The sequence below is a fragment of the Lampetra planeri genome, chromosome 2 (assembly GCF_965212315.1).
Source record: "Lampetra planeri chromosome 2, kcLamPlan1.2.h2, whole genome shotgun sequence".
NCBI lineage: Eukaryota > Metazoa > Chordata > Hyperoartia > Petromyzontiformes > Petromyzontidae > Lampetra > Lampetra planeri.
Window position 1 is genome coordinate 31392285 of NC_136108.1, and position 22930 is coordinate 31415214.

The 22930-nt window shown below is 53.2% G+C and overlaps 1 protein-coding gene across 1 annotated transcript in view; it reads right to left on the minus strand.

Annotated features, from left to right (window-relative positions):
• LOC144731754 (transcription factor AP-2-beta-like) overlaps positions 1-22771 on the minus strand; it is a 93264-nt gene extending 70493 nt beyond the window's left edge. The window contains exons 1-2 of the mRNA XM_078612975.1: positions 21965-22771; positions 4965-5741 (exon numbers count right to left, since the gene is read on the minus strand). Of these exons, the coding sequence (XP_078469101.1) occupies positions 4965-5741; positions 21965-22168 (981 nt within the window). The 5' untranslated portion in view covers positions 22169-22771. The remainder of the gene's footprint in view (positions 1-4964; positions 5742-21964) is intronic.
• Between the last annotated feature and the right edge of the window lie 159 nt (positions 22772-22930).

The following is a 22930-nucleotide window of genomic DNA, read 5'->3' on the forward strand; positions in this document are numbered from 1 at the left end:
GAAAGAGGTTCGACATGGCACGCGCAGAGAGACCGAGAGACGGACAGAGGTTGGCGTGGAGATGAGAGAGAACGCACGCAGGGCGCAGGGTTTCTCATCTCACGTTCCAACAGCCGAGGAAAGCAAATTGGCCTAAGTAGCTCAAGGGGGCGACAGCTGGAGGAACAGCGATGTATGCATGCAGCGTCCCAGCCAATTGATCGGTAACGCAGCAGCAGCAGCAACAATGTCAATGCATGCGCTTAGTAAATGTAACAACGCACACGGTTAAAACGCAGACGCACGAGCAACGTGAAATTATACAGCGTGAACATAAACAACAACAACAACAACCACCATCCCAAGACGCAACAGCAACAACAAATAAAAAAAACACCTAACAATTATAATTAGCATAATATGCAAATCAATATATCTATCAATACGCACCGCCAACCATCACAACACCAGCTGCTCCGCTCTACGTTTAGGGTCTGAATGCAACAACTATGAACGCAACAACAGTTTCCATCGACGATTGTGGCAGCAGCAGCAACAACCAAGGCAACAACAGCCGTATCACGTGCAGAGCCTAAGAGCTCTGTAGCGAATCGGGGGTCCTAAGGGGGTCGCGCTAAGAGAGACCTGCCAGTTACGTTGCATCTACGGATGCGACAGTCTATATAGACTGTCTATAGATGCACAACAGCGACCGCGAGGCCACGGTCGCATCAACAGTCGCGGTGAGAGCTGGAGCGACACGACTAACTGAAAACACAATAACACGAGTAAACTGTGAGTTCGCCAGAATTTAATATATCGTCGCATTTGCATTTTGACGAGTGCCTTAGCTTCGCTCAAGGCACTCTATAACATAGCTTACAAAGCGGTGACGAAACTAGAGGATAGTGATTTGGATGGCATTGGGCAGTGCCGAGTGGCCGAGGAACGCGTGACCGTCACAGAGGGCACGCGTTGAGTGATGGGTCACGCAAGGCCCTCTACAGGGGAGGGACGGGACGGAGTGGAGGGGCGAGAGGGGAGGGAAGGGGAAGGGTCTGGGCGATGGAGAATAGGTGGAGCTCTTCCCGACACGTGCGCGAATCGCCTCCGATTCAGCACGGATGGCCAACGTGCGTACAGACGCCGTGTTTGTTTGATTGGCAGTCGCCTCCGTCCAAATGAGGTTCACCATATTTGCAGACTTTGCAGCGGCGGCAGCAGCAGCAGCAGCGCATTTGGCGACTGACTGTGCTCTGCTGAAGAGTCGCAATTGGAACAGAACCCACCCATGGTGTTTGCCCCATCACCGTTTCCGATGTCAGTCGGTCACATTGGCTCCGATTAATTTTGACGGTGCGCTGAGAAGACGAGAGGAGGAGGAGGACCACGACACGGTTGTTCGGGAACTGTTGATGGGTTATTTTTGTATTACGATTGGATAACGCACAGACGGATGCGTGATTCGTACACGAGTCTCAGTGGGTTTCTTTTTAACATGTAATTTTAACCGTACATTAATATTGCAGAGGTCAGCCTTTCTGCACGCTTAAAATGTATATTATATTCGTTGTTTATCGTGAATTATCTGGACATGTTGTTTATACGGAATTGTACAGCATGTATCTGTGTACAGATGTAGGGTCATTCTAGATTCGTTGGGTCATTGCCCGAAACGTCACTTATTACATATCTCTCTGCTGTAGATGTAATTGGCTGGTTCAGTAGATACCGTTGACACACACACATATATATGTGTATATATATATGCGTGTGTATACGAAAAAATAAAAAAACCCACGTTGTAAATTGTAATTGTGATGATTATTGATGTCCCGATGTCAATCCACGGCTGGATAAAGGCATTCAATCCCCACGCTGTGTCGGTCTTAGGGGGGAGGGTCGCAGGGGTTTTACTTGACCATACTTCACCACGCTGGTGAGTCTGTGGGTTGGCGAAGGGATAACGCCCGCTGCACATCACGACGTTAGGCCCTGGCTGGAAATCAACAGTCGGGTGTCCGCTCGCTAACCATTGCGCCACCGCTCGCTCTCCGTGTTCATGTACGACCACGTTGAGATGCTGATGTCGCATTATATGATTACGTTCGCTGTGACTTTCCATACATCACGAACCGTTGGTGAACAACTATCTGGACAATCGTGCAATGTAAGTCGCGGGCCCGTCCGTGTGTGTGTACGCGTATGTACACGCATGTGTGTGTGTGAATATGTATATGTGTGGGGAGCGGTTGTGTAGGAATTCGCGCGCTGCGCTACGAACCTGGCGACCCAGGTTCGATTCCCGCTCACGGCCAACACCAGCGACGATTATCCGAACCGGTCCTGGGCCTCCCCCTAGATTGACTCAGCCTCAATTGAGTGCCTGGTGCGATGTGTAAACATCGTCACACGGGAGACAAAGGCGGCCGGGCGTGGTGTTGCCCACCCACCCCCCCTCGTGACGTGCCGTCCTTCATAGGTGCTATTCGCTTAAAGCGCTTGCTCCAAAAAGTACGTTCAGGATCTTTGTTTGTGTGTATAGGTCTACAGGATACAACACACGTGCAACCTGCACGAGCGTTTGCGTCATACTCCACGCGAGGAGAATCACTTGGTCCACTGATTGTGCGGATCGTATGTTCGTAACAAATTACGAGGTATATGCAGTGCTGCCATGTTAAAACATCAATCGTATCAGTCTGTAGTCTCCAACTCGCATTACCCACCGTCTCTCTCTCTATGGCCTCTCTACGTGCTATGAAGAAGGACCATTGCCCGAAACGTCGTCTACTATTATTATTATCATCACACATGTTGTTCCCTTTAAGACCACGCACACACACACAGTGTTGCTGAGGAGCGTGTTGGCCTAGCTGTCTATTCCTAAGCGTTGATTAGCACGAGACTTTGCGCGAGCGATGAGTTTCATCTTTGAGGCTCATCCTGCGTGCCGTGCCGTGTGAAACCTCTCAGGCATCCTTCTGCAATTCATGTATTTGAGGGGGGGGGGGGGGGGCAGGGGCTGTGGCCCAGTTTGGAAAATTGTGGCATTTAGAATGTGTCCACGTTACAAGCGCAGCCTGGGCTACGCTTGTACCACATTTCAACTCTCTGGCCTCTCTGCAACGCCATTAGAGTTGACATGGCCCAGCGGCATGATCGTTTCCACGAATTAGGTAGAACGAGACCGTGGAGTGCGTGTGTGGGGGGGGAGCGGTGGGGCAGCGGTTAGCGCGCTGCGCTACGAACCTGGCCGACCTGAGTTCGATTCCCGCTCACGGACAACACCAGTGACGATTATCTGAACGCGTCCTGGGCCTCCGCCTAGATTGACTCGGCTTCAAATGAGTACCTGGTGCGGTGTGTAAACATCGCCACTGGGGAAGACAAAGGCGGGCGGGCGTGATGCTGCCCACTCACCCCCTCGTGTGCCGTGCCGGCCTTCATAGGTGTTACTCGCTCACAGCACTTTCCCCAACAGTCCGTTACAGGCTCTTTGTCCTAATGTAGATATATATATACTGCAGGCGCGTGAAATTTGAATTAATTTCACGCTCCTTAAGGAATTGCATTTGCCCCAAAATTTCAATGTGACAGGACCCTCCGTAAAATTAGTCTTGAGACTCAGTGAGTCACATGACATCATCACGACTATCAGGATACATTTTCTTTGTTTGTGTCCACAGCTGACAACAACCAGCGTCAATATAACCCTCGAGATGTGTACATATATATATACATACGATACAAACGAAAGACTTTTTGGTCTATCGACTGCTAGACGAATCACGTGCAGATGTGTGACCGTAGATATCCCTAGGTCGACTCCGGTTTGGTGCGTAAGACATCAGCACTTGGGAGACAAAGGCGGTCGGGTGCGCGCGTGGTGCTGACCAGACAGCAACCACTCACCGTGCTTAATAGGTACGAATGTATGGCGTGGGGATCTTTGCTAGTGTGAGTGGTGTGTAAACATCGCTGTTAAGGCCATACGAAGGGTCTTTGTCTTTGTGTGTGTGTGCGTGTGTGTATGCACGAAGCGAGTAAGTTGGTATATTAGTGAGTGTGTGAGTGGGGCTGTTTGTGTCTGCGTGCGAACGAGTGAATGAGCGGTCGACTGAGAGAGTGTGAGCGAGTGAGTGGCGATAAGTGAGTAAGTTCGTGCCGAGTGAGTGAGTGCGTGAACGAGTGTGTATATATGTGAGTGTGTGACTGAGTGTGCGTGTGTTGTGGGGAGCGGTGGTGGAGCGGTTAGCGCGCTGCGCTACGAACCTGGTTCGATTCCCGCTCACGGCCAACAACGGTGACGATTATCTGAACCGGTCCTGGGCCTCCCCTAGGTCGACTCAGCCTCAAATGAGTACCTGGTGCGATGTATAAACATCGCCACTAGGGAGACAGAGGCGACCGGGCGTGGTTTTGGCCACCCGCCCCTTCGTATGCCGTTCCGGCTTTTATAGGTGCTCGCAAACAGCACTTGCCCCTACACCCTGTTAAAGCTATACGGGGGATCTTTGTCTTCATGTTGTGTGAGTGCGTAACGCGGTTCTCTCACTCACTCACCATCTCTCCCACTCGCCGGCTCACTCACTCGCTCACTGACAAAGACCCCCGATATAACCTCCATAGCAGACTGTTTGGGGCCAGTGTTGTCTAGCGAGCAGCACCTACGCCTTGAGCAACTTCCTCTCCCCGGTTACTGATCTTTGCGAGGTACTCATTAAAGGCCGAGTCGCTCTAGGAGAGGCCCAGCTGTTGAGTCACTGATGTTGATGGTGAGCGGGTATCAAACTCGGTTCGCCCGGGTTCGTATCGCAGTGCGCTAACCACCACCACCGTCACAGCGCTTCCGCTCCGCACAGCATCCCACTCACCGACTCACTCACCTACTCACATACTCATCCACTAACTCACCCACTCAACCACTCTTTCACCCACCCACCCACCCACTCAGTCACCCACGCGCTCACCCTCTCACCCACCTGCATGTCGTCCATGTGCTGATGAACGAGTCCCGCGAGCGTGAGTCCGTCCGCGAGCGACGCGTCGAGCCCCCCCCCGGGCGGCCCCCCACCGGAGCCGTGCAGGAGAATGTCCGGGCGCCGCGGGGTGCCGTAGTCTCTCCTCGACTCCAGTCCGCCGCCCGACAGCTGCGTGACCAAGGCTCGGGTCGACGCCGCGGAGTGAGCGGGCAGTATTGCGTGCTGCGCGCCCGCTCCGCCGCTCACCGCCCCGTGGTGGTGGTGGTGATGCGATGGCCCCGTGTGGCCGTGTCCGTGGCCTCCACCTCCTCCTCCACCGCCGCCACCACCACCTCCATGAGCGTGACCGTGCGCATTGGCCGCCTCTGGTGTGGCCTGTCTCTGAGCCGCGCTCGATTGCTGCTGCTGCTGCTGCCACGCCGCCTGTTGGCTCTGGTGCGCGTGGTGGTGGTGGTTGTTGTGGTGGTGGTGGTGATGATGGTGCAGAGCGTTGTGCTGGTGCAGGGGATTTAGCGCTCCGAACGGGTCGTGGGGGGTGGCGCCGTAGGGGTCCTGGGACTGCGCGTAGGCGAGCGGCTGGTACGGCGGGGGGAAGTACGGCGGCTGGAAGTCCGCGGCAGCGGCGGCGGCGGCAGCGGCGGCCGCGGCTGCCGCTGCCGCCGCCGCCGAGTGAGAGTGGGAGAGCGGTGGGGCCCCGCTCGAGTAGGGCCCACCGGCCTGACCCAGCTGAGCGGCCAGACGGCCGGCTCCGTGGGACCCCACCATGTCGGCTCGCTCCTGCCCACGGCGGAGTGGAGAAGGATCGGGAGAGGAGAGAGAGAGCGGGGAGAGAGAGAGGGGGGGGCAGAGAGGCAAAGGCGGTCGTGAGCGATTTGAGAGAGGTCCGATGAAGGTTTCGCGACGCAAGCCTCGCGCGTTGGCCAATTAGACGCGGCGCGTCGCTCGTGCCGACGCCGCGACTCTCATCCATCGGCGCGCGAGAGTCGCGCGGGGAGTGTGGAGCGGGGCACGGGAGGGGGGGAGTCTCTCGGGCAGATGCCGGAGTCTCGGGAGGAGCGCGAGCGGGGTGGGGAGCACGCGCGGACACGCGGGCGGAGACACCGAGGAACGGACGCCGCCGACAGACGGGCAGACGGACACGCACGGGCGGCGAGACGGACACGTAGGCGCGGTCGAACGGCGAAGAATCGCGATGCGGAACTTGAAAGTTGAACGCGCGGACGGACGGACGGACCGATGGAGAGGCGATGTTTTCCTTAGCGGGCAAGTCACGCGAGTAACGAGGCCGGACGTGACTCAGACGCGGGCGGAGAGGCGGACGAGACAATGCGTCGAGACGAACTCGGTGCATCAAGGGCAGCGACGTGGCCCCAGTTCGTGGAGAGGGACACACGGAGACACGAGCATTGCCTTCACAGGCTGCTGCTGCCTTTGTCTCCCCGTTGTTGATGTTTACACATCGCACGAGGTTGCCCGTTTGAGGCTGAGTCGACCTAGGGGGAGGCCCGGGACCGGTTCAGAAAATCGTCACCGGGTGTTGTTCCTGAGCGGGAATCGAACTCGGGTTCGCCGGGTTCGGAGCGCAGCGCGCTAGCAGCTACACCACCGCTCCCACCCCCCCCCCCCATGCGGATACACACGTCCACACACACACACGCAGATGCAGACACAAAGACACGCGGATACACATGACAAAAAGATGCACCTACACACATACACACACACATATAGATACAGAAAAACGCAGATACACAGACAAACACAGGAGACCTACACAGATACAGAGACGCGTAGATGCACAAAGACAAACAAAGGCGCATACATATACACAATCAGAATCTTTAGACTGGAGGAATCCGATGAGCTATGAAGCTCTTTTTTAATTTAACAAATGTCCAGTATCAACACAAACAAAAACAAATATCCCCCATATAGCCTTAATGGACTGTTGGGGCAAGTTCTGCCAGCGAGCACCTATGAAGGCCGGTACGGCACACGAGGGGGTGGGTGGCCAGCACCACGCCCGGCCGCCTTTGTCTCCCGAGTGACGATGTTTTACACACCGCACGAGGTTCTCTCTGGGTAGGCCGTGAGCGAGCAATCGAACTCGGCTCGCCAGCTTCGTAGCACAGCGCGCACACACACACACGAACACACACACACACACACGAACACACACACACGAACACACACACGAACACACACACGGACACACACACACGGACACACGAACACACACACACACGAACACAGGGACACACACACACGAACACACACACACGAACACACACACGAACACACACACACGAACACAAACGCACGAACACACACACACGAACACACACACACGAACACACACACACGAACACACACACGAACACACACACGAACACACACTAACACACACTAACACACACACGAACACACACACTAACAAACACACACGAACACACACACACACGAACACACACACGAACACACACACACGAACACACACTCACACGAACACACACACACGAACACACACGCGAACACACACACGAACACACACACACGAACACACACTAACACACACACGAACACACACACTAACACACACACACGAACACACACACTAACACACACACACGAACACACACGAACACGAACACACACACACGAACACACACACACGAACACACACACACGAACACACACTCACGGACACACACACGAACACACACACGAACACACACACACGAACACACACACGAACACACACACACGAACACACACACACACATGAACACACACACGAACACACACACACGAACACACACACACGAACACACACACACGAACACACACACGAACACACACTCACGGACACACACACGAACACACACACACGAACACACACACACGAACACACAAACACACACGGACACACACACACACGAACACACACACACGAACACACACACGAACACACACACACGAACACACACACACGAACACACACACACGAACACACACACACGAACACACACACACGAACACACACACACGAACACACACACGAACACACACACGGACACACACACGGACACACACACGAACACACACTCACGGACACACACACGAACACACACACACGAACACACACACACGAACACACACACGAACACACACACACGAACACACACACTCACACACGTACACACACGAACACACACACACACGAACACACACACATGAACACACGCACACGAACACAGACACACGAACACACACACACGAACACACACACACACATGAACACACACACGAACACACACACGCACGCGGGCAGCTGTGAGCGATGCAACAGCGTTCGCGATTCGCAGTTGGGCGACGGGCGTGCGATTGAAAGCGCGGAGCGCGCTGGAGTCGGCGGAGATCTCCGTGCCCTGGGGGCGATTGTCGCTCCGAGATCCCCTAACCCCCCTGCCCCCCCTCCCCCCGAAACATGCCCTGCAGGCGTCTCGCTTTGCGCGAAGACACCCCCCCCCCCCGCCAGCCAGAACCCACCCCGCATCACTCACTCGCACAGCGAGAGAGAGAGACATAGGAAACAAGTTGCATTCGACACGTCGCTTGGTGCTGCTGATGATGCGGCGGTGGTGGCGGTGGAAAGTCGCACGCGATATCTCAGAGTCGACAATGTGGAGTTGATTCACTTCGTACGCGCTTGTGTGTGTGTTGTCTCTCTGTATCGCTCGCAGTGGGTAGTGCAAGTGGGTAGTGCAGTGGGTAGTGTAGTAGTGTAGTGGGTAGTGTAGTGGGTAGTGTAGTAGTGTAGTGGGTAGTGCAGTGGGTAGTGTAGTGGGTAGTGTTGTGGGTAGTGTTGTGGGTAGCGCAGTGGGTAGTGTAGAGGGTAGTGTAGTGGGTGGTGTAGTGGGTAGTGTAGTGGGTAGTGTAGTGGGTAGTGTAGTGGGTAGTGTAGTAGGTAGTGTAGTGGGTAGTGTAGTGGGTGGTGTAGAGGGTAGTGCAGTGGGTAGTGTAGTGGGTAGTGTAGTGGGTAGTGTAGCGGGTAGTGCAGTGGGTAGTGTAGTGGGTAGCGTAGTGGGTAGCGTAGCGGGTAGTGTAGCGGGTAGCGTAGTGGGTAGCGTAGCGGGTAGTGTAGTGGGTAGCGTAGTGGGTAGCGTAGTGGGTAGCGTAGTGGGTAGTGTAGTAGGTAGTGTAGTGGGTAGTGTAGTGGGTAGAGTTGTGGGTAGCGTAGTGGGTAGCGTAGCGGGTAGCATAGCGGGTAGCGTAGTGGGTAGCGTAGCGGGTAGCGTAGTGGGTAGCGTAGCGGGTAGCGTAGCGGGTAGTGTAGTGGGTAGCGTAGTGGGTAGCGCAGTGGGTAGCGTAGTGGGTAGTGTAGTGGGTAGTGTAGTGGATAGTGTAGTAGGTAGTGTAATGGGTAGTGTAGTGGGTGGTGTAGTGGGTAGTGTAGTGGGTAGTGTAGTGGATAGCGTAGTAGGTAGTGTAGTGGGTAGTGTAGTGGGTAGCGTAGTGGGTAGTGTAGTGGGTAGTGTAGTGGATAGTGTAGTAGGTAGTGTAGTGGGTGGTGTAGTGGGTAGCGTAGTGGGTAGTGTAGTGGGTAGCGTAGTGGGTAGTGTAGTGGGTAGCGCAGTGGGTAGTGTAGTGGGTAGTGTAGTGGATAGTGTAGTAGGTAGTGTAGTGGGTAGTGTAGTGGGTGGTGTAGTGGGTAGTGTAGTGGGTAGTGTAATGGGTAGCGTAGTGGGTAGCGTGGTGGGTAGTGTAGTGGGTAGCGTAGTGGGTAGTGTAGTGGGTAGCGCAGTGGGTAGTGTAGTGGGTAGTGTAGTGGATAGCGTAGTGGGTAGTGCAGTAGGTAGTGTAGTGGGTAGTGTAGTGGGTAGTGTAGTTTGTAGTGTAGTGGGTAGCGTAGTGGGTAGTGCAGTAGGTAGTGTAGTAGGTAGTGTAGTGGGTAGTGTAGTGGGTTGTGCAATGGGTAGCGCAGTGGGTTGAGCGCTCACGACCAACGACACCAGTGACGATTATATGAACCCGGTCCTAGGTCCACTCAGCCTGAAATGAGTGTCTGGTTCTTTGCGTAAGCATCGCTACTCGGGAGACAAAGGCGGCCGGGCGTGGTGCTGGCCACCCATGCTCGCAAACAGAACTTGTGCCAAAAATCAGTGAAGGATGAACGGGAGATCTTTGACTGTCGCTTTCTAAACGTCAAATAGCATCACGATTAAAAGACTGAGAAATTGACATTCATAACTTGTAAAAAAAATCTACGAAGATCGCACAAAGATCCCCCGTATAACCTCAACAAACTGTCGGGTGCCCATTGCTGTTCGCGAGAAACTACGAAGGCCGACACGGCACACGAGTGATTGGTGTGGCCGGAAAAAGAACACGCCTCCACCCGCCTTTGTCTCCCCAGTGCTGATGTGTACACACCGCGCCAGGATCTCATTGGAGGCTGAGTTCGACCTCGGCGATTCCAAGGATCAGTTCAGATAATCGCTATCACTGCTGTTGGCCGCAGTGGCCGTGAGCGGGAATCGAACTCGGCTCTCTGTCGGATTTCGTATTCGCAGCGCGCTAACCACTGCACTGCAGCTCCCCCCATATATGTATACATACACCACATATATATACGTGTGTGTGTGTATACTACAAAAGATCCCCCTGGGTAAAGCCTTTAACAGACTGTTGGGGCGAGTGCAGTCAGCGAGCGCATGTGAAGGTCCGTCACGTTACGACGAGCCGGCGTGTGTGACCAGCACCACGTCCGGACCGCCTTTGTCTCCCTCGCACTAACGTTTACACACATGCACCAGATTCTCAGCCGAGGCTGAGTCGACCCATATAATACAACACACACACAGCGCGCGCGCAGAGAGAGAGATAAGAACGAGATAAGATCGCGACGCGGCAAACTCACCATGGCCGCGTACGTGTGGACCAGCATTTGGGATGAATGCAGTCAGAGGCTCTCAGATAAAAAAAAAAGCGATCTAATTTGCCCCCCAACCCCCCCCCCGCCGCCGCCACTCTAAAAGAAATATCTTATATATGTAAAATTACAAAAGTCACGGGGATATTGGCACGCGTTCGCTGTGCACCGCTACGAGACGACTCTTGTCATCTACAAGTTTGTATTTACGCACTCAGCTCCTCCGTGCAATTGCAATAATAGTATTGCTGCTGCTGCCACTGCTGTTGTTGTTGCTGCTGAGTTGTTGCTGCCGCTGAATTGTTGCTGAGTTGCTGCTGCTGCTGCTGAATGGTTGTTGTTGCTGCTTGGTTGTTGTTGCTGCTGAGTGGTTGTTACTGTTGAGTTGCTGCTGCTGCTGCTGAATTGTTGCTGCTGAGTGGTTGTTGTTGCTGCTGAGTGGTTGTTACTGTTGAGTTGCTGCTGCTGCTGAATTGTTGCTGCTGAGTGGTTGTTGTTGCTGCTGAGTGGTTGTTGCTGCTGTTGCTGCTGCTGCTTAACGCGAGCTAGGAGCGCGCTCCCGCTCGGAGCCACGGACGCGACTCGTCTGGGCAGAATCGGCTGAACGCGGGCGAAACGCCGCGCCACCGCAACACACACACACACGTACACACACACACGACTACCACCACCCATGTCACTCCCTCCGTCTGCACCCCCCCCCTCTCTCAATCGCTCACTCTTACGCCTCCCCCACTCCCCCCGCGAGCCCCCCCCCCTATCCACCCCGCCCACCCCCCCTTGCCCCCACAACCAAACCCTTACTCCTTCCCCCACCCTCTCTCTCATCCACCCTCAATGCCCTCTCTCTCTCCGGATCCAAACATTACTTTCGTATACTCCTCCCCCCAACGCGACACGCGCACACACGCAACACAGACAAAGATCACCCCTGTAGCCTCAACACACTTTTGGGGCAAGTGCTGTTCGCGAGCCCGGCCGCCTTTGTCTCCCGAGTGGCAATGCTTGTTTACTACACCGCACCAGGTACTCATTTGAGGCTGAGTCGACCTAGGGGATGCCCAGGACCGGTTCAGATAACAATCGTCACTGGTGCTTGCCGTGAGCGGGGATCGAACTCCACTCAATTTCTCCAGGATACAAAACAAAGATTCTGAACTTGGGTACGTGACACACAGAGCAAAGATCCGCCGTGTAGCCTTAACAGACTGCTAGGGCAAGTGCCGTAAGCGAGCACCTATGAAGGCCGGCACGGCACACGAGGGGGTGGATGGCCAACACAACGCCCGGCCGCCTTTGTCTCCCCAGTGGTGATGTTTACACAGCGCACCAGGTACTCATTTGAGGCTGAGTCGACCTAGGGGAGGCCCTAGACCGGCTCAAATCATCGCCACTGGTGTTGGCCGTGAGCGGGAATCGAACCCGGGTCGCCGGGTTCATAGCGCAGCGCGCTAACCGCTCGACCACCGCTCCCCACACACATATATACACAAAGACACACACATACAAAGACGCACACACACACACACAGGGTGTGTGTGTGTGTGCGTCTCTCCTTCAACCCCCTCCTGTGCGGGTGTCTCTCTCCCTCTGTTACGACCCCCCCGCCCGCGCCCCCCCCCCCGCATCCATCCCCTCCCCTGCCTCCCACCCATCACCCGCTCATGGTTATTCATTGAAGGCATGCGAGCAGAAAAATGCGCTCTCTCTCTCTCTGCACACGCGTCACAACGACAGACACACCGAGAGGGGGGGGGGGGAGCACGGGGGGGGGGGGGGGCACCGGAGTGGGGGGAGGGGGAGTTGATGGGGGAGGGGGTAGGAGGGGGGCTAAGATAGGAGCGAGCGAGCGATCGAGCGAGTTCTACGATTGTGTCGTTTAATTCCCGAGACGCCAGCTACATCATCATCGTCATGAACATCGCGCGAACACTTACGGGCAGTATAATTTAAACTTTCATCGTTCCTCGTACCGTCACCGAAGACAAATACCCCCCCGGGTAGCCCGCTGGTGCAAAGGGCTCTCAGCCAGCGCCTACGTTAGCCAACATGGGTGGGTGTAGATCAACTCGCCCGCCCGCTTTTGTCTCCCTCGTGGCGACGTTATACACACCGCACCAGGTACTGACTGGAGGCTGAGTCGACCTAGGGGAGGCCCAGGGCCGGTGCAGAAAATAATCGTCACTGGGTGTTGGTGACCGCGAGCGGGAATCGAACTCGGGTCGCCGGGTTCGTAGCGCAGCGTAGCGCTAACCGCTGCACCACCGCTCCCCGCCATCATCACGAAAGACAAAGATCACCCGTGTAGCCTTCAGCAGACTGTTGGGGCAAGTGCTGTTCGCGGGCACCACCGTCGTAAACCAACGCCACCGCCTCGACCATGCATAAATTAACTCGTCTTATTGACGATATAATAATAATCATCATCATCATCATCGCCACCACCGTCTCAACTCGATACCTTGAAACATGTAGTGGTATAGAATTTGATCACGTGTTTTGTACGTGTGAATATCATCGTGGTCACGGCATTCGTTGGTAGCACCGACCCCCTCCTGCCGGCGATTCGTAAGCGATTGGCGAGAGATGCGGGATGCGGGAAAGACGACGCTTAATGTTAAATGTAAACATTATTATTCATATTATAATTCATATTATCATCACCGACGCCGCCACCTAAGCTCAAGATCGTGCAAGGTTCCATCATGAACAACTATAGAATCATCAGCATCACCACTATCATAACGAATGCAACAATATCATGAGGACCACCACCACCACCGAAACTCGATATCACTAAATATTTTATGTTATGGAAACTATAATCATAGAATCATCATCACCGCTGCTGGTAAAGAAAATATGTACTTTTTAAATATCCTACGAATGAATGATCATCTTCGCACCAAATATTACAGATATATATGCAACTTGTCACAGTATTTACGCGATATGCAAACATTATTACTAATTAATGTAATTGCTGCGACGAGCTAAGTCGAAGTAACGATTGGAAATTATAAAGGACGCCTTTTTGTTACAATCAATTATTTTAATATCGCGAAATCCCTCCCCGCTCAGCGTCAAATGCATCGAAACGATCATCTAAATAATAATAATCATCGATTCTTCTTATAATCGGAGGGTCTGGTTCAAATTGCTGTTGTACTATTATTGGGGACTCCCATTGGCCAGTGGTTCGTATTCATCATCATGAGCGTCATCATCAGCCATGCCCGATCCACTGCTGGATCAATGCTTCTTCCAGCCGACGCCACCTCTCACGATACGCACAGCCAGCTGCCGACGAACCGATTCGTGCGATTCGTTTCGTGCGGGTTCGGTTTGTGCGGTTTTGTGTCCATGCGGCGAACCTGCTTCTTAGCCTAAATTCGCTACGTGCGGTTTCAATTCACTCAAATGCGGCTATGCGGGCGAACGTGGGGCAACATTGTGTGTGTACTGTGTGTGTGTACTGTGTGTGTGTACTGTGTGTGTACTGTCTGTGTACTGTGTGTGTGTACTGTGTGTGTGTGTGTACTGTGTGTGTGTACTGTGTGTGTACTGTCTGTGTACTGTGTGTGTGTACTGTGTGTGTGTGTACTGTGTGTGCACTGTGTGTGTGTACTGTGTGTGTACTGGGTGTGTGTACTGGGTGTGTACTGTGTGTGTACTGTCTGTGTACTGTGTGTGTGTACTGTGTGTGTGTGAACTGTGTGTGCACTGTGTGTGTGTACTGTGTGTGTACTGGGTGTGTGTACTGTGTGTGTACTGGGTGTGTGTACTGGGTGTGTAATGTGTCTCGGCAGGCAGCTGTCTCCTCGTGTGGTTTCGCATTGTGCGTCCCTATTTTGGATCGCAACCCCTACTACCGCATAGATCAGGGGTGGGGAACGTCCGGCCCGCGGGCCGTACAAGGCCCGCGAAATCATTTGGTGTGGCCCTGCCAAGACAACCGCAGGCAGGACTCTAAATTCAATACATCTAGGAGCAAACCTGGCAAAGCATTTGCGAGTAGCAACATCATCAATACCAGCTAACATCACACGCCTCACCAAAGAGGAGCAGTTCCAGCCATCGCATTAGGGGTTAGTTAATTAAATGTTTGACCAAATATAACAAGGCTAATTTTTAAGTTGATAATTTTGTATGGCCCGCGAATGATGTTATAAATATCCAAATGGCCCTTGGCAGGAAAAAGGTTCCCCACCTCTGGCATAGAGCATGGGAAACCTGTGCACTAACGGTATTCAAATGCCATCGAGATTGAACGTAAATGCGTCGTCGATTCGTTTACATTTGACCCGAGTTCGCTTCTTTTTCTGCGAGGAACTTGGTGCAAACGCGACGAATATCCCTTTGGTGGTAGCGGCACGTGACGCTCGCCTGTGACGCAGCGCTTGAGAAAGTGAGGGTTGGTGGGTCACGTAGAGATGTGTGAGTCATACTCCTAAGAATGCGAATCTTTATCTATCCTGGAAGAATCCGATGACCTATGAAGTTATTTTTTTTCAAAGATGTCCAGAACAAGTTGGGCTGCTTTACCGGCCGTCTCTCTACATAGCAGACCGTTTGGAGCGATGTTCCATCGACCACCCTGTACAATATATAAACTATGTATATATATTTTTTTATTTTACCAAGTAAGGCCCACTGAGCTACATAGCTCTTTTTCAGAAGCGACCTGGTCGCAAAATGATAGCTAAACGAAGTGGCTCACCACGTGGAAATTCATAGCAGATAAATACTCTGAACGCGTGGTGATGTTAATTCTAAAAAAAATCGGAGGACCCGGAGAAAAATCCACGCGACCACGGGGAGATAGAGAGAAAGAGAACATGCAAACTCCAAATATACAGCAGCAAGCGTCAGGATCGGGATCGAACCCACGAACCTCCTGTGTACCAGGCGAGGTAGTTAACATCTCTCCACCGCGGCGCCCTCACACACATTGCAGGACAATCGAAGCAAGAATTTCCAAGCGGATAAAGGAATTGGCCAAACATCCTCACTGAGCGGCACCATCCAGAAAAGTCGTGAGACTCGGCGACTCTCTCTCTCACTCTCGAGTCGAACTTGGACTTACTGGACACCTGTGAAAAATAGTTTTATAGTTCAGTGAAATTCCTCCAAAGATGAATAAATATTCCGACCCTGAGTCGAAGCGAAGTCGCTCTCGGATATCTATCCGGGCGGTGGAGAGGGGAACGAGCCGGCCACAAAAACAACATGAACACGACTCAATGTTTTAAGAGACGCGATGCACTGTGGTGGTGGTGGTGGTGAAGGCGAGACGGAGGTCATTAGTAAATTGCGTCTCGAAGGAGTCCATAAAGAACCACCGCATGCGGCTCCCCGATCCCTGGGGGTCGTCGGCACGGAGGGAAGGAGCGAGCGAGCGAGCGAGGATGTGGACAGAGTCTGCCCCCTTGAGGCAATAACCGTAGCAGCCCAAGGGGTGCAGATGGGGGAGGGGAGAATTTGGGGGTAGGTGGGTGCGGGGGGGAGGGTGAATGATTTTGGGGGGGGGAGGTTAGGTGGGGGTTGGTTGTGAATTCTACCTTGCCTCCGGCTGCTGCTATCCGCTCTCTCTCTCTCAACCCATGTTCCCTGAGTCTCACTGTCTGACTCCCTGTCTCGCTCTCTCTCGCCCCACCTCTCTCCTCGTGTGTCTCTCTGTGCGATCACCCCCCCCCCCCCCCCCCCCCCATGTTCCTCGAGTCTCCGTCTTGTGCTGCCTTACTCACATTCCCGCATGTCTGCCTCCCTCTCTGCCGCTCTCCGTGTCTTCGTCAGTTGCCTATCGTCCTCTCGGACAAATCCCGTCCGTCTCTTTGTCCGTGTCCATCGCACCGTCTCTCTACGCGTCTCCACCGCGGGCTCCGTTGTCGCTCGACATCGCGGCGGGGTTCGAGAAGCAGGTCTTGGTTGAGCGCCCGCGTGGTTCCACACCCGCGACTCGCATTCATCCCTCGCTCCGCATTTTCGCAGAACGCCGCTTTGCGTTGAGGTTTTCCCCGACGTAAGACACTACGATTAGGTGGCATCACGAGGGCACAGCATCCAGTAAACATCCATTATAGTGTCTTGAGCGGTATAACCTCAGAGTTAGTAGTGTTATTATTATTATTATTGAACCCTATATTCCTGTAATCCGACGAACAGGTTTTTGTTTTATGATGCAGGCAAAACAAGGCGATAACGCCGCTGCGTGTCAGCGTTATCCAGCCGGACTGTTCCGGCTGGAGTTGAGCGATGCTGAGACAAAGCATAGCCACAAACAGAACGTCTACAGTGATGTTGACGTCTTCCTATAGTCCGTGCCGGACATTCGACGAATAGATTCGCTGTCGTACGACGAGGATGGAGCGGTGGCGCAGCAGTGAGCACTTTGCGCAAATTGAACATGGTCATCCCCTGAGTTTGGTGCCAGGCAAACGTTGTATCAACTGACGCCAGTGGCGAGTGATGTTTCAGCCATACGCCTGGGATAATTGTTTTGAACCTCTCCCTTCGTCAAAGCCACGTGGTGAAGCATGGGCATGTCGTGGTAAGAATAAGAATATTCCACAATACCAGAACAGGGAGTGTCTTGAGTGGTGTAACTTCAGAATGATTATTACATAACAGGGACAGACAAAAAACACCACCACTAGACGTAATGTGGCACAGCGGGCTGAATCACTCAACAAGGGCACGGTCCGGAGCAAACCAGGACAGGTGGCAACGCGACCGAGACGGCGTCGAGCGGGTCATCATCCAACAGCGGGTTGAGAAAAGGGTTGAAAGTGAATGAGGATGACAATGGTCATGATGGAGATGATGATCACGATGGTGATGACGATGATGGCGATGGCTATGGAGATGATGATGGTGATGATAATGACGATGGAGATGATAGCGATGATGATTATGATAATTATCACGATGATTAGGATGACAATGACCACTATAATGATGACAATGATCACGATAATGATGACAATGATGACAATGATCACGATGATCACGATGATGACGACGATGATCACGATGATGACGACGATGATCACGATGATGATCACGATGATAATTACGATGATCACGATGATGATTACGATGATTACGATGATGATGACGATGATCACGATGATGATCACGATGATGATGACGATGATGACGATGATGATGACGATGATCACGACGATGACGATGATGATCACGATGATGATGGTTCAACAGCCTCGCTCGCACGAAACCGCCCACGAACGTCGCGTCCGAGCGTTGTACACGACGCGGACGCGTGCTCGCCTACCTGTACCTGCCTACCTGCCTGTGTGCCTGCTTACCTACCTGCCTGTGTGTACCTACCTGCCTGCCTGTTACCTCCCTGCCTGTGTACCTGCTTACCTACCTGCCTACCTGCCTGTACCTCCCTGCCTGCCTGTACCTCCCTGCCTGCCTGTACCTGCCTGCCTGTGTACCTGCTTACCTACCTGCCTGTGTACCTGCTTACCTACCTGCCTGTGTACCTGCTTACCTACCTGCCTGTACCTACCTGCCTGCCTGTACCTGCCTGCCTGTGTACCTGCTTACCTACCTACCTGTACCTCCCTGCCTGTGTGTACCTACCTCCCTGCCTGTGTACCTGCTTACCTACCTGCCTGTGTGTACCTACCTGCCTGCCTGTGTACCTGCTTACCTACCTACCTGCCTGCCCGTACCTACCTACCTGTCTACCCGTACCTACCTGCCTGCCTGCGTGTAGTTGCCTACCTTCCCGTCAAGGCTATTCGACAAAGCTTCGAAGGTTACTCATTCAGTCGCTTCGTTAATTGGTTCAACGAAGGATACGGCCAAATGTAAGCACACACACACATCATCATCATCAGTACCACCATCAGCATCGGCATCGATGATGACATACCGATGATGTACCTTTCTCCTCTCAAGCCGATGCGTAGACACACATCAAGATCATCCCCTGTGGCCTCCAAACAGAGACTGCCGGGGGGCGAGTTGCTGTTTGGCGAGCACCCAACAACGACACACACGCGTCGATGTTTTTCTTTTTATCGCACCGCACCGGGTACTCGGTTTAATGCTGAGTCGACCCAAGGGAGGCACAGGACTTGACTCAGATATTCCTCACTGCTATTTGGTCCTGAGCGAGATTCGAACTCGGGTCACCGTAACAACAACAACAACAACCACCGGCATTCGCTACTATAGTGGCGGTGACGCCACCACGGCGCTTGTACCAGGCTAGGTGCACGTTACAGCCGCGTGAAGTGTCGAACGCCCAGACCCAGGGTGCCACGGGTTGACTGACTGCGATGACTGGCCGATGCACACGCGTACAGTAACTCACGTGCACACAAACACAAACGTAGAGTACGTGCCGTGCACACTGAGACGCGCAAAACACTCAGACCACAAAGTACGGACAACTACACGCGCACAAACCACAAACACATCAAATACATACGCAACAGTCGTAATACATAGCCAGGCACGTACGTACAGGTACACAGGGACACATCGATACACACTGAGATCCAGACTCGCACAGACCCACAGACATACGTAGAGATGACATAGAGATCCCAACACCCACATCGAGATCCACAGACTATCTATGTATCTCTATGGGTATCTATGTATCTCTATGGGTCTGTATGGGTTTCACTCTGTGGTCCATAGTTTGGGTTGCATGGTCACCAGCACACGACTGTGGCGTGTCTTTAATGTATCTCTATATGATTTTATGGGTCTGTATGAGTTTCTATGGGTCTCTATGCATGTCTATTGATCTCTATGTATGGAAGGACGCGGACTCCGGTAAGTACTCGCTTAACGCGTGTTCACACAACGCATTTTCGCTATAACGCGGTTCTTCCATTAAGGAACACCTTCCACGCAACGCAGGACGCGCCCGTTATAACGCGACACGCGCCAGTTATAACACACAGACCCTAAAGAGAACTCATAGAGACCCATATCGATGCGTAGTCGACCCAAAGAGACACCCAGACATACACAGGGTCGCATAGCGATGCAGATAAATACATGAGAGACAAACCACGGCAGTGCAACTGCGGCCATACAACCCACAGTGCGGACCGCACCGTGACCCCACTGTGGCCTGCGCTCCTTCAGCGAAAGAGCAGGAGGAGGGACAGCGGACACGACGCGAATTCTCTCCCTCTCTCTGTCGAAGCCCTCTTATCGTGGCCAGCCACAGCATCGCACTCCTGAAAACACGATTCCCATGCGCGACGCAGGCACCGGGTGTGGTCGACAGACACCGCGGATGACAACAACATTGGCGCTTTCGTCGGTGGCCACGGCAGCTGACGTGTCTTTTGCGTTGAACTTTTTTCGCACCGTACGTACGTGGCCAACCGTGCCGAACCGGAGTTTATCCGACTCGACGGCGATGATGGCGTCTGACAACGACGCTGCACTGCAGGGGCACGCTGCATTCGAACGCCGCGGGCGATTCGATCGCCGCAATATGACTTGAAGGACAGGATGATCAATTGTTATCTCGTTAACACCGTCTCGTTCGTGTCGTCTATCGGTGTCTGCACCCCCCCCCCCGGCTCACCCCACCCCGGCCCCCTCCCGTTGTCTCGTGCGAGTGCATTTTGGTTCCCTCCATCGGTCTCATCGTAAACATTATCATCTCATTTGCATACCATTTGCATACGTTATAACACACGCATACACACACTACTCGGTGGTTGTGTCGTTAGCCATCATCATCATCAGCAGCAGCAGCAGCGTGAGCCAGGCTCTATTCACTGCTTATACCAAAGCATTTAACGCCACAACAACAACCCTGCACCGTCCGCTCCATCGTCGCGGTGTCGAGACGAGCGATGGAATGGGAGTCAAAGGAGGGATGACGCGCGAGTGGATCGTGAGCCGTGCCAATCGATGCTGTTGTATTGTCAATACCGATGCCGACACCAATGCCAATCCACTGCTGGGTGAACGCCTCCCCGCGCCGTGTCCATCGCGTGACTTGTTTGACCATACTATCAAGGTGGCTCCGAGCATCCCGATCAGATCGACAGCGTCGTCACTGGCTGATGTTCAACCGCGGCCGGCCTGGGATGCGAACTCAGGTATGGCCGCGTTGCAGTGGAAGCGCAGCGTGCTCACCGTTGCGCCACCGCTCCCCGTTTACAAAAAAAATTAGACGCATTGATTCATCGTCGGGCATTGAATCGACGCACACAATCCCGTTATGCCCTTTGTGTTGTTGGTGTTTTTTTTATGTGTTGTTTTGTTGTTGGTGCTGTTGGTGGTGTTGTGTTGTTGTTGGTTTTGTTGCTGGTGTTGTTTCCCGCACCTCCGATTAGCACGGTTGGCTACGTACGGTGCGAAAGAAGTTCAACATGCGTACGTACACACACATGCGTACACACAACGAACATGCGTACACACAACGAACATGCGTACACACACATGCGTACACACAACGATCATGCGTACACACACATGCGTACACACACATGCGTACACACACACGTGCATACACACACACATTCGTACACACATGCGTACACACACATGCGTACACACAACGCACATGCGTACACACACACACACACATGCACACACACACATGCGTGCACACACATGCGTACACACACACGCACATGCGTACACACACATTCGTACACACATGCGTCCACACACATGCATACACACACACATGCGCACACACACATGCGTACACACACATGCGTACACACACACATGCACACACACACATGCGCACACACACATGCGTACACACACATGCGTACACACACACACGTACACACACACACGTACACACACACATGCGTACACACACATGCGCACACACACATGCGCACACACACATGCGACACACACATGCGTACACACACACATGCACACACACACATGCGTACACACACACACGTACACACACACATGCACACACACACATGCGTACACACACACACGTACACACACACATGCACACACACACATGCGTACACACACATGCGTACACACACATGCGTACACACACACACGTACACACACGTACCTGCAGAAGCTTTCTCAGCTCCTCGGCGCTGTCTCCCTGAGTCGACGATGGTGACACTGACGATGGTGACACTGACGATGGTGGTGGTGACGAAGGCGACAGTGGTGGTGGTGATTGTTGTTGTTGTGGTTGTTGTTGTTGTTGAGGAGGAGGTTTCTTGACGCGACCCACGCTCGTTTGTGGCAAATTTAGCGACTCGCGCATAATGAATCTCGTTATACGGAGAGTGCGTGCCACGTTTATCTGCGTAATTCTTTCAACGTGTCTCGCTGTTTAGTCCTTACAACTCGAGTCTCTTTCCGCGTAATTATAGATATCCCCTAATGTATTATGGGCTTAATGCGTTCACGGTGTATTGCTTCCAATTTGCTGTCTATATTATTATAACTATGTGTATAACGCGAGAGAAACGGTGCTTAAATTTGTTCTAATAATGTTTAACCCCGTTGGGTTATCTATCGCAACGCCGCTACCTCTACACGTGTTTGCAGTAAGTTAAACAAAATAAAAACACCGCCCCCCCCCTTCTCCCCAATAAATGTCGAGTCAGCTTCTAACCCCGAATCAGCTGCTAACTGCGATCGCCTTTGGCGAAGGGGCAGTGATAGAACGAGAGGACTAGAGAAAGAAAGGTGGGGAGGAGGAGGAGGAGGTCGGGGTGGGGAAGGTTGGAGAGAAATCTTGAACACACGAGACGCGATTTCCTCGAGCCAATGAAGAGAATCTACAAAGTTGACTGAGTCGCTGCGGGCACCCAGAGAGGAATGGGGAATATTTTTCCCCAAAGCTGTCACCTGACCACGTGGGACCGAACAGCCTGTGGGTAGCAATTTGGACAGTGGGGGTGGTTTTTTTCTTTTAGTTTTGTCACTCGTTGCTTGAGACGAGAGAGAGAATGATGGGGGAGAGGGGGGTGGAGGGAGGGAGGCAGGGGAGCGGTGGGGTGTCACTTGAGCGAGGGTGTGG